Source organism: Microtus oregoni, unplaced genomic scaffold (assembly GCF_018167655.1).
Source record: "Microtus oregoni isolate MIOR12 unplaced genomic scaffold, Mior012 000052F_003, whole genome shotgun sequence".
Lineage (NCBI taxonomy): Eukaryota > Metazoa > Chordata > Mammalia > Rodentia > Cricetidae > Microtus > Microtus oregoni.
This window is the reverse complement of record NW_024543815.1, coordinates 205,835-218,498: the sequence shown is the minus strand read 5'-3', so window position 1 is coordinate 218,498 and position 12,664 is coordinate 205,835. Positions and strand designations below refer to the sequence as shown.

Genomic DNA, 12,664 nt, shown 5'->3' with positions numbered 1-12,664 from the left:
ATTACCATAGACTATTATAAACTCAAGTAGTATTCAATTTGTAATTTTTATGACAAGAGATTAAAAAATAGTTAAAATGCAAAAATTCTTCACATATAAAATCTAAATGGCCTAATAGAAATTTCTAATTGAAAGTTTGACTTAAATATATCCCCAAATATATCCCAGGTCATCTGCCCTGCTCCACACTGTTCTAACAGCACTAATTTGCACCCAGTGGAATTGGATGAGAGTCGTTGTTAACAACACCCCCCCACACACACACACAAAAGAAGAGAACCAGCCCTTTGCCACTGCAGCTGAATGTAGCGTGGCCATCTGACAAAGCAGATGAGGTCTCTTTTGAGCAGCATGTCCTGTCCAAAGCCAAAAGTTCTTAGGGGTTTTTTTCCCCTTCAAATGGAGGATTCTCCATTTTTTTTTTTTTGCCTCCTAAGTATTCATATCAGCAGAGGCTGGTCCCACCTTTCCCCTTAGCGGCCTTGCCTTTCATCACACTGCTTGGCTGGGGAGAGAGGCACATGAAAAATTTTATTTATCCATTCACCCACTGAAATAGATTCCCAGTGTAATTCTATTGCCTTATTCTTGCTTTTGTTTCCAGGGATTCCGGAGTTCTAGTCGGAAACTATTGCTTCCTTTAACATTTTGGAGCAGCAACTTGTTGCTGTAAACAAGAAGCAATGCTTGCTCCCTGGATTTTCTTCTTGTAAAAATGGTCCAATAGGATGCGGTAGCTCATGCTTGTAATCCCAGCATTCAGGAAGCTGAGGCATCCTTTAATTCCAGCACTCAGGAGGCAGAGGCAGGCAGATCTCTGAGTTCAAGGCCAGCCTCATCTACAGAGTGAGTCCCAGGACAGTCAGGGTTATTACAAAGAGAAACCCTGTCTTGAAAAGCCCACAAAAGAAAAAAAAATTTTAAAAAAGAAACCTGAGACAAGATTACCACGAGTTTGAGGCAGCCTGGGTTAGAATAAAAATCTTATCTCAAAAACAAAACTACAATAACAAGCCATGAAAATGTGTACGGGTAGAGACTATTTTGGATTGACTACTAGATCCCAACTCTATGCGATGGATAAGCTGTGAAGTCCCGCCTTCCTACTTCCCATGACTCGTGGCCTTCATTGTGTAATCTACACTCCTATTGGCTGGTTGAGCAGGCTCACTGGCGCTCCACACGCTCCACACCTGGCAGTGTTGCCCCCTGCAGTGGGAGCCTAGAGCTGGTGTTCAAAGCACGGGAGAATAGCCTCTGCGCGAGCTGCTGTGAATTCTCCCGGGAGACAGAACTAGACAAGCGAAGCCTCACTCCTGGAACCGCTTGGTACTCAAGCTTCCTCAGACATAAAACAACAACAACCATGCACCGGGTAATTTCCAAATTTCGTGCCTTCTTTCAGAGGAAAGCAGACACCGAGGAAGAGAGAGAGGAGAAGCAGAGGCTCTTGGAAGGTATTGCACTAATTCTTACCCCAAAGAGACCTTCTCTTAGACAAGTGTTCCTTCTTGCTTTGGAGACTGAAGAACTTAGAAAACCTCTCCCTGGTTTGGTAGCGCCATCTTATTGCAGTAGGGCATCCCCAGATCCTTATGCTATGCCCTCCTACGCCATGCCCTCCTATGCTACCTGCTGGATACCACTCATGCATTGACTCATTCTAGAACTTTCTTGCCCAAAGTAATGACAAAAGGCAAAGAGAAAATAATGACCAATAAAAGCAAAATTATGGTGACTCTAGAGATGGCCCAGCGGTTAAGAGCATTTTTAGTTCTTAGATGACCCACATTCAGTTCCCAGCGCCCATATTTTTGGTCACAATGGCCTCGAACTCTAGTCCTTGGAAATCTGAAGCATTCTGCCCTCCTCCGAGGACTCGTGGTCCATATACATACACTCAGGCTCGTGCGCAAACACACACACACACACACACAATTTTTCTTTAAAAAAATCTTTAAAATCAAAAGGACAAAGTATAACAAAAGACAAAGAAGGCAGAGGAGCCACTGCAATATAACTGAGGAGCTATTGGCAGTTGATAGCTGCTGGGAAAGGAAGAGCCAGTTTTCTCTAAGGATGTGACCACTGGTAGGTTGACCACACTCCAAGGCAAGCACTAGATGGAAGATTATTTGGGAAGGACAAATTAGACTTGATGGGCTGAAAGAAAGACGGGGAGACTACTAAATTGGGTGACTGGGGGGGTGAATCTGGGAGGAACTGGAGCACGTGGGGTGGATCAATAGGCTCAAAATATATTGCAGGAAATTCTTAAATAACTAGTAAATAATTTTTAGACAAAAAGCAGTTAGGAAATGAAAAAGTGGGGGTGAGAGAGGGGAGGTGTCTGTGCCCAATGTTTGCATTTATCTGCATTCTTTTTTGGGACGTTTTGAACCTTTTGAGATCAGGTCTCCCTGTGTAAGCCAGTTTACCATCAACTCACAACTTTCCCTGCTTATATGTGTCCGAGTGCAGTTGTGCAACAGCACATGTCAGGAGGTCAGAGGTCAACTTTTAGAACTTTCAGGAGTCCGTTCTCTCTTCCCATTTTGTGGGATCAAGGAATCAAATCCAAGTATCAGGCCTGAGGACAAGGGCCTCTACCCCATGAGCCGTTGTGACAGCCCATTAGTTTTGTTGTCTTTACTGTCTATGACTTAGCTTTCTCTTCCTGGGATCAAATGCCTGAGACAAGTTAACTGAGAGGAAGAAAGGTTTCTTGTGGCTCCTACTTTCGGAGTGTTCAGTCAGTGGTTGCTTGGCTGTGTTTCTGGAATTCTGGCAAGACAGAACATCCTAGTGGGAAAAACGTAGGGCAGGAGAGCTGCTCAACTCAGTGCAGGCAAGAAGGAGAGAAAAAGATCATTTTCATCGCAAAGCCCTTCATCCTCAATCCATCAAGCAATATGAATTCATACATAGAATTGCTCAGCTAATGAGGTCAGGTCCTTCTTAACCCAAAGGCTTCCCTTTCACTGTGATCAGAACACAAACCACTTTTGTTTTCTGAGACAGGGTGTTTCTGTGTGGTCCTGGTTGTCCTGGAACTTGCTTTGTAGACCAGGCTGGCCTTAAACTCAGCACTCGCCTGTCTCTGCCTCCCAAGTGCTGGGTTTAAAGGCATGCGACATCACAGCCTGGCAGGGACTAAGCTTTTAATATGTTAGCTTGTAGATGACAATTAAAACCAATCTATAACAAAAACCAAGCAAATGAATCATGTATCTTGACCAGTAAGAAGATAGGAACCAAAGTTTACTTACTAACTTTGTATCTCTAAATGTATGCCCTGAAGTCTGCCACTGATCATCTGTCCAAGGGATTATTTTAAAGGTACGTATTTCATCAGTGAGAGTCCAGGAAATAGTGAGAAATGACTGGGATGAATGGTATCCCTCCCTGCTCAGAACGATATCCATTCTAATTAGTCAGCTACAATGTATGCTCAAAGATTCTAGCCTTAAGGCCTGAAAATCTCATTACTATTCACAAGCGTATTAACAAAAGAAGCTGTGGTATCACCCTATCCATGCCACAGACATTCAGGTAGGCAAACAGCTGGCCCACAAACTAGCCGTGTACACTCTTCTAGGCTTAGATGGCTGTTTCCCACAACTTTCTCTGCTAGGGCTTATTTGTAGTATGTGTTTGAACTTGAGAATAATTGATATATTTTTTTCTCTCTTCATCGTTTAGGTGCTGGCATGTTCCAAACAATGAAGGGAGTTGCAACAGGGTCCTGCAGTGGCTCTGGTTACCCTAATGAACACATCCTCAATGCTGGTGTCATGGTGAGCAAGGAACTTCTGAAAGTTAAGCAAAAAGGTCCTAAAGCTGTGGAAATAGATGAGATCATTCGCGGATTGAATGCGATCACAGTAAGAGTTGTATCTTCCAGGGACTGCCTTGTGTCTGAGTTCTTTCACCCTAGCCTCTATTCATTCAGCCGCTTTTGAGTAGACATGCTGAAGTGTATGGAAACCGAAATCTAACTTAGAGGGTTGTATGGAACATCTGATCTATTTAGAAAAGTATAAATTACATTATCTATTCCTCAGTATTTAACAATAATTATTAGAATTTATATTATCTTGTAACCTCCTCCTATAATGCAAATAACGGATATGTGTTATTTGATAAGTAGTTATGAGGCGAAAAGATATGTACTATAATCATTTTTTTTAAAAAATAGTTTTATTGAAGTATAATTTACTTACCATGGAGCTCTCCAAGTTTCAAACATTTTTAGATTTATGAAATCTGGATCTAGCACCCCAGTTCAGATACTTATCATTTAAATCTGTATATGCAAATTAGGCTTATTATTAGTGTCCTAATTGACACCAGCAGCAGCAGAATGCGCTACTCCCTATTTGCCAGGGCTGGCAAGAGTGACTGAAGTATTCCCAATCCTTGAAATTTTTAGCCATCTAAGAAGTGAAACACCAGCCAGGCTTCCACACGTGGAATGGCTCTCTGTTGGTTTGGAGACAGGGCACTGAGAGGTGGGAGGGTACACTGGATCATTCACATAGCTATGGGAGCCTGCTGCTTCTTTTATGGATAAAACTGAATGAATAAATTGGTACGGGCAGCTGGAGTTGGAGATTATGCAGAGGGTGAAACTAGGGTTTTCAGAATTGGAAACATGAAAATGAATTTATGTGAATCAATCTTTCATTCATTTATTGCCCCCAAACCAAATTTAATTAATCAACCCTATAAATCAGGAACACCACAATTTCAGTTACTCCTTTGCAGTGCGTTATGCCTATAGCTATATCTGGAGGACGAAAAGACTTTCAGACCTTACTAAAGTGCCATGAGCTGCCGTGACAGTAAGAAGCCGGGAACTAACTAACTCCATGAAGTGCTTGTACGAACATGGAGACCTGAACCAGCACCCACTTAAAAGCTGGCCGCCCCAGCATGACCTTTAGTCCCAGTGCTGAAGCAGAGACAGGGGAGTTCCTGGAGCCTGCTGGCCAGCCAGTCTAGGCAGCCCTGGCATTCTGGTTTGGTGAAAGAGCCTGCCTTGAACAATAAGGTGGAGAACAATTGAAGAAGATCCCAGTGTGGGCCTCTGACGTCTGCACATACAGGCATGAACATCTCTCAAACACACACACACACACACACACACACACACACACACATACACACACACCCCACACATTTTACAAGGGTAGGATAAACCAACAGTTTCATTTTCTAGACAGTCACATTTGAACGTGAATTCAACCACCCTTACATACCTTTTCTTAGGAACATAGGAACAAAAGTCTACTCACTCCAGTTAGTGCACTAAAGACAGACCAAAGAAATGACTCTGGCCAAGTCTAACTTGGCTATGTAGTGAGCTTATTGGAGTCTTATATGGGGTTTAGTTATAGGAAAACAGGTGACTTAAAGTCAACTCTGTCACCAAAAAGTGTACCCCACCATTGGTGATGACTTCTGAAAGCTGCATCCCTGGAATTCAGAGGAAATAGCTACTACATACGGGTCATTTACAATAAGACTAAGGTGGGGAGAGGGGCTATGGTCGGAATGTATTGTATGAGAGAAGAATAAATAAAAATTTAAAAAGAAAAAATAAATAAGGAAACTATAAAAAATGTCATTAAAAAAAAACCAGCATGGGAGAAGAACTGCTGAGACTCTCTTAACCCAAGCACAAAATGTCCCATAGGCCAAGACTGTTCAGGTACAAGTTCATGCAGGTTGCCTCGGTCCTTCTCCCAGTTCCTTCCATGCCCCAGGGAACGCTTCAGGAGGCAGGACAAGCCCAACCAGGCGCATTCTGGCCAATCTGCATCATAAACTGTTGCCCCAGGTTGAAGACAGCAGCTTGAGTTCTGGGTGAAGCCTGAGGCTGGGGGTTAGAGGAGGCAGGAGTGAGGAGTAGGGCAGTGTGGGTCTGTGCTGTGGCGTCCTCTTCCTTGTTCAGAAGCTCCAGTAAGAAGAGCAAGGCGCCCATGTTCGCAAGGTTACAGCCTGGTTTGCTGCCCCAAGTCACACAAGCATGCTTGAGAGCCCAGACTGTCGTTGGCCCTACATGGCTCACTGGCACAGCCTTGGCACAGCCTCCTTGGTGGCTTCCCGACAGCATTGCCTGCATTTCTTCTTCCCTTCAGCATGGCGTCACTCCGCACCAGGCACCCAGGGGCTCTGGAGGCTTCAGGAGCCACAGAAGATGTGAGAGCGAGACCTAAGTTAGATCAGGAAACAACAAAGCCCAGGGCCACTAGATGCTCTTACCATGGGCCAGCAGCTGTGGGGGGCTCTCGCTGGAAAGTTTTGAGCTTGAAATTCTGCTCCTGAGTGCTTATCTTACGTGTATATATTAGGCAAATGGGTAGTGTATTGGATTATAAACTGCATGTCCAATTGTGTGGAATGGAGCCACCAAATTATGGCACTTCCTTTTTGTGGGATGCCAAGTTATCTTTTAAAAAGTTAGTAAACTGACTTATTTGTGCTCATTTGGTTATATATTTATTACATGTGTGTAATGCTGTATTCTCCTGTAAAATAGTGCATAGGTAAATAATCTCGAATAAAGGCGGTCTTAGTGTTATAGTTCAGGGAAGAAAGGTACAGACCGCTACACATGTAAAACTGACGTCCTTTAGTAGCTGACAGTGGAGGGCAGGCCCTTGCCGTAAAGAACTCCCGGCACCGAAGCTTAGGGGTACAGAGTTTATAAAGGCAAAAAAACCACAATGACATTATTGTCAGGTATAGGCTGGGGGAACTTGGTTATATTAGTTTTGGTTATGCATTCAGTGTGCAATTTGGTTACCCATCCAGGCTATGGTGAAGGTCATGGAAAAATCCCTAATGTGTGGCTAAGGCTGATGTGACTGTTCAGGGCATTAGGGACTGAAAATTGCCTACACAGACACAAAATGAAGCCATGGTAAGATGTTATTTTGGTCATTTCATGAGAGCACGGCCAGCGGTTATTGCATAGGAAACAGACTTATGAATTATCTGTAATTTTTCTTGCTTTTGTACTCTTTTTTACATTTTATATGTTGAACATAAATTATTTTTGTAATGACAAAAGCAAAACATCAGATAAAGATGATTGCAATTCGAAGAAATAAAGATTAGATGCCCCCATTTTTCTTTAGATATGGCGCCAACTTAACTGTGATTTTTAGACCCTACAGCCTTGGTTGCTTTCTTCGCTCTCATACTAAACTCGGCCTGACCATGCTTAGCTTCCAAGATCACGAGACTGATAGTATTTAGGGTGGCATATGGCCACTAGATTTATTTTTCTCAAATTTACCTTGACATTCTTTTGTCTCCCTAGATGCTCTGGTCTGGAATCTTAGCATTTATCCCCTCCCCCTTTTCTGTATTGATGCTGGCTTATCCATTGTAGTCAATGTGGCATACAAAAGCAAGATGCTAATGATAGAAGCTAAAGATCACTTGTGGGAATGTGTAGCAACTCTCTGTATTTTCTTCTCAACTCTCCTAACCGGCTCTAAAACTACAGCAAAAATGATTGGAAGCTCAAGCATTATTTCATCAACACATTTCAATTTATGTGTCAATTGTCAACATTATTTGAACTATTGAACAGATTTTCAGGTTAAAATTTAGATTTTTTTTTAAACTTGAGTTTCTTTGAAATAACCATTTTTATTTCATTTGTTTGTTTACTTACTTTCCAGGTAGGTGCTTACTGTGGTGGCCATGATGAACCACCAGAGCGTCACATGACAGTGTCACTTGACTGTATGAAGTCTCTAATGGATGGTGTTGATCATATCAATCACGATCTGTCCTTCTCTCTCGACATTGTCTGTAAAGGTACACTTCGCCTTTTTATTTATTTACTTATTTGTTTTTGTTTTATTTTTTGAGACAGGATTTCTTTGTGTAGACCTGGCTGTCCTGGAACTTGTTCTGTAGACCAGGCTGGCCTTGAACTCATGGAGATCTGCCTGTCTCTGCCTCCTGCTTGTTGGGATTAAAGGCATGAGCTACATTTTTAAATTTAAAATTAGGTGTCTATTTTAAGTATTATTAATTCGGTTCCAGGTGAAATTTGAAATATGCTAATTTGATGAGAGGGTTTTGTATTACATCTACTACTGCTGTATACTTGGATTTGGGGTTGGATTGAACTTAGAGCTCCATGCTTGTGAGGCAAGGTCTCTACCACTGAGCTACATTCCCAGTTCTCTTCTTGGCTCTTATCAGTTTCACTTCAATATTTGAAGAAATATCTCGTATTATATGTTTTTTTATGTTTTTATTTGTTTGGGTATACTAATATTTGTGCAGCTGTTTTATTTATGTAGATATATAAATAGAATTTCTATTCTAACACTATTACATGAATGAAAAAATATTTCATAATAATTTGAGTGCTTTAAAATAAGGCTTGAAAATACCGCTTTGCCTGTCCATATGTGTGCATGTGTGTGTGCATTCAGTGTTGAAGTCCACTTGTATTTATCTGATATAACACTCTATTGTTTTATATCTAGAGCAATGACATGTTAATTTAAAGAGACTAATAAACTTCAATTTGGTTCAAAAGAGAGTTCTAGATATTGAGGGCAGAGGACAAAATATGGAAGACTTCATTAAACCTTTCTTATAAAGAGCTCATAGTGTCATTGGGAGAGATTGACACATGACTCCATCAAAATAGCCTGATGCAAAGAAACCGTGGGCAAAGCCATAGGAATGGGAGTGATGGCAACAATGAGAGGAAACAGACTGGTCTGTGTGCTGTTTAAGCTGCACTTTACACCCTGCCCAGCTAGTGTCTCTGCCTTTAATGATTAAGTTGGAGAACCAAGAAGAAATGAAAACTAGCAGTTTGCTGCATAATGAAATGTAAATCTAATGAAATGGAAACCTGATGCCTTTATTATTATAGGGCTTCCCCTCACCTTGAGACAGTGACTTCCTCTATTGCCTAGTTTTGTCTCAAACTGTTAGACTCATGCCATCTTCCTGCATCAGCTTTCCAGGTACCAGGCTGGGCTTTGAAAGATGAATTGAAGGAAAATAGACCATACCCACTGTAGCTTAATCAGGTGCCCTTTAGCTTGGAGAAAAAGAATGACATTGTCCCAGTACACAAAGCCGCTTTCTACTTTACTTTTCTTGGCTGTAAGAACCTGAACTTGATCTTGGTTGTTATGTCAGGAACCCTCTCACGATGACTGCTTGGTAGTGTCTGGGATTTTACGACATGTTTCCTCAGAAATTCTCAGTTTTCAGAGGAAAGGGCCCCTGTGATTGCTGAGCTCCAAAGACAATTAATTAGCCTGTCCCTTTGCCCATCAACAACAGGAAGGATGTGAGGAACACTCTTTTCAAAGTGGAAGGGCTTGGACATGTTTGTAGTGCAAAGAATATGGCTAAAGGTGCTGAAGAGAGCAGGAAGAGAGGATAAGGTTAAGTCCCTGAGCTATACATAGAGGACAGGTCCCAAGGCATAGGTGGAGAGACTTACCTCTGCGAAATAGTTAGTCATAGTAGCAGACTTCTCTAGGGTAAGAAAGACAGTGGCTAAAAAAGAAGTATTGCTGATCCCTAGCACTGGAAACAAGTCCTAAATGACCCAGTCACTTAGATAGAAAATTGTTAGAATAAGTACTATTAAATGAATACTACGAAACCCAGTGAAAATGGCTAAGAGTTCTGTTTATTATTATTATTATTATTGCTATCTTATTATCTGTGTGCTGCTAGATAATAATCAAATCATACTAAGTAAGCTACAGCCTCAGTAATTTCTTTAATGAGACACCAAAAGAAGTAAAACAAAAACCATGTTCTTTTGTCCTATACTGAGTAACAAGTATGTCATTTCCTTCCTGTTCATTAGACAGACACTTCACTGCCTCACTTTGTTTCAGTACTGCTTTCCTTTTTATCTTTTAAATGTTGCATGTGTGCATGTGTTGCCTGCATGTATGTATATGCCGCTGCTTGAATGTCTGGTGCCTACAGAGGCCCTGGAACTGGAGTTACAGGCAGCTATAGCCTCCATGAGGTTACTGAACACAGAACATCTGCAAGAACAGCAAGTACAGCAGGGCGATGGTGGCACACGTCTTGAGTCCCAACACTTGGGAGGCAGAGGTAGGCAGATCTCTGTGAGTTCGAGGTCAGCCTGGTCAACAGAGTGAGTTCCAGGACAGCCAGGGTTACACAGAGAAACCCATTCTTAAAAAAAAAAAAAAAGACAGAAAGAAAATGGCAAGTACCTTTAACCACAGAACCATCTCTTAGCCCTTACCCTTTACAAAAAAAAGTGTCTCTTTTTATTTATGTGTATGTGTGTATCTGTGTACACCACGTGTTGTGTGGGTGCCTGCAGAGAGACCAGAAGAATGCATAGACAAGCCACAGGTGGCTGTGGGTACTGGAAGCTGAACCTGAGTCCCTTGCAACATTAGTAAAATATCTTAACCATTCTCCAGCCCTGGGGTTTTAAATGTTAAAAATGTACTTTACATGTAATAGAAACTGTGTCGGGGATTACAGCATAGTGCATGGTGAAATGTCAGATTCCCTTGAATAAAGGCACCCTCCCTCTAACTTGATTTTCTCCTGTGACTGTTACAGATTTTGAACCTTATAAGGGTGACCTGGTAGAAATTGAGTTTTCGGAACAGGGAGACCCACTGAGCAGAAAGGCCATCTCGGTGAAGCCTCTGAAACACTATCATATAAACGAGGTAGTTCACATACTGTACTTGCCTTTGGGGCTGCCTCTCTTTCATTTAGTGGTCACTTTTGCTGCTCAGGATTATACTACAAGTGTTAGGAGACCTAAAATAAAAGCCTTGCCAAAATGAACTTGTTTTCTTATTCAAAGTACTGGAATTCTAAAAGGAAATGACAAGAATAATATAGTTCTTATGATGAAGTTTGAAGTTTATGTAGCCTACCTGGGAGGCGTCACAATGTGGTAAACACCATCAACACCAAAAGTCAGTGATCAGGTTTCTCGGAATTGTTAAGAAAAGTGAGCGGTGTGTCCTTTAAACTCCTGAGCAGTATGTGGGTATGCTATGGGTAGTAAAAACGGAAAACAAGTTGGCTTGCACTCACTTTGTACCAGAGGAAAAATGAAGGAATGTTCTTCTAGCGCAGGTGACGAGGTAGGGGAAAATGATAGCCTACTTAACAACCCATTCCTTCCCCACTCTTCTTTTCGAGCAGTCAGCCTTAACGGGAAGTTAGCAGTCATTGTGGGTAATCTTTAGAACCAAATTCCCTCAGCAGAGGCCTTGTTCTCATCCTCAGGGACTGTTTGCATTGCTGTGAGGTTGGATCTGGACAGGGATGTGCCTACATAGCACCTGAATGATGCTGTTGTGTAGAGTAGGGTGCAAATCTGTGCTGGGGTGAAGGGATCTGCTGGTTAGAGCCAGACAGAAAAGGGACAGACTCTGACCATGAATTACGGTTTCCCACACTCATTGGTACCGTTTTTTTTCATCCCAGGTTTGCATTACCAGAGCAGACGGACGAACTGGGGTGTTAGAAGACATCATCTTTTTCACCTTGGATTCTCTGAAACTTCCTTCTGGATATGTGCCTCAACGAGATGATATTGTCAATGTGGTTGCAGTACAGAGCATTCAATCCCCCTATTTCTGGAGAGCAATCACAATGACCCCAGTACAAGTATCATAGGAACCAAGCCTTTGTAGTTCTTCTTCACCATTACTTCTATGGCTGAGGGGCCTGGTTTAATGCAATAGTTTGAATTATTAAGCCAAAATATATGTTCAATATGTTTTTACTTGGAAACACCCTGATGATTTTGTTGGAAGTATGGACTCACTTAAGAAGGTGCCTGATCTATTCAGAGACATCCCCAAACTGGCTTTTGTCTGTAGCAAAGGAACAACACTTCATACTAGATCAAATTCTTTGTTTTCCATGGTCAGGAATGTATTGTGCTGCTAGTGGCCCTTGAGCAACATTCAGAGGGAGCTCAGCAAATAGAAGTGTGTAATATCTGAGTCCCCTTATACTGTACACAATGTTACTTTTTCCATAGCATTTTTCATTTCCCAGTACCTATTCAGTTTGTTAAATTTAATATCTATCTAGTGGAACCCGTACTTCCATGACAGAACGTGAGATTCGTATATACAGGGTTTGTGTTTATCCACAGCTTCTCGGCTGTGCCTGGTAGTTGAGGTAGATGGCATCTTGTTAACTTTAATAAACAAGTTATCTAAGCAACAGTCCTGTTTACCTGTGGTTAATTTGCCATTCAGTCTCCGGGAATGAAATGTTCTGTATGTTATCAGCTGTTTAGTTGCTGGGCATTTGGAAACAAAAACATTGCCGTATGGGGTGTGAATCAGCTTCCACGATCTTCTTTGTGGGAGAGGTGAAGCTTGTGTCCAGAAAAGCACTGGAACAAATCCGAAGCACCATGAAGGAAGGGGACACGGCCTTCTCAAGCTGGAGGCTGTTACTAAGATCCCATGGGTTTACCCCATGAGATTCCTCAATTTTTCTTAACAGCATGTACCCAGATGACTGTACTATTGTGAGGTATGTATCAATGTGTGGTGTCACTGAGAGGTAATGGTGAGTTCTAACTCTGTCCTAAGAGTCAACTTTCTACCCTATGCCACTGGCCCTGAGT

At 41.9% G+C, this 12,664-nt stretch overlaps 1 protein-coding gene across 1 annotated transcript; it reads left to right on the top strand.

The window, feature by feature from the left end:
- Positions 1–3,746: 3,746 nt before the first annotated feature.
- Positions 3,747–11,694, top strand: LOC121437390 (cancer/testis antigen 55-like). Its single transcript, XM_041637275.1, has 4 exons — positions 3,747–3,797; positions 7,698–7,836; positions 10,618–10,730; positions 11,503–11,694. Exons 1-4 carry the CDS (start codon positions 3,795–3,797, stop codon positions 11,692–11,694), a joined length of 447 nt encoding a protein of 148 aa, XP_041493209.1. The 5' UTR covers positions 3,747–3,794.
- Positions 11,695–12,664: the final 970 nt, after the last annotated feature.

What these genes read in the sequence shown, in the direction of transcription:
- LOC121437390 (XM_041637275.1), top strand. An exon ending in TCTCGACATTGTCTGTAAAG is followed by an intron (nt 7,837 to 10,617) that starts GTACACTTCGCC and finishes TGACTGTTACAG; the next exon opens with ATTTTGAACCTTATAAGGGT. An exon ending in AACACTATCATATAAACGAG is followed by an intron (nt 10,731 to 11,502) that starts GTAGTTCACATA and finishes TTTTCATCCCAG; the next exon opens with GTTTGCATTACCAGAGCAGA.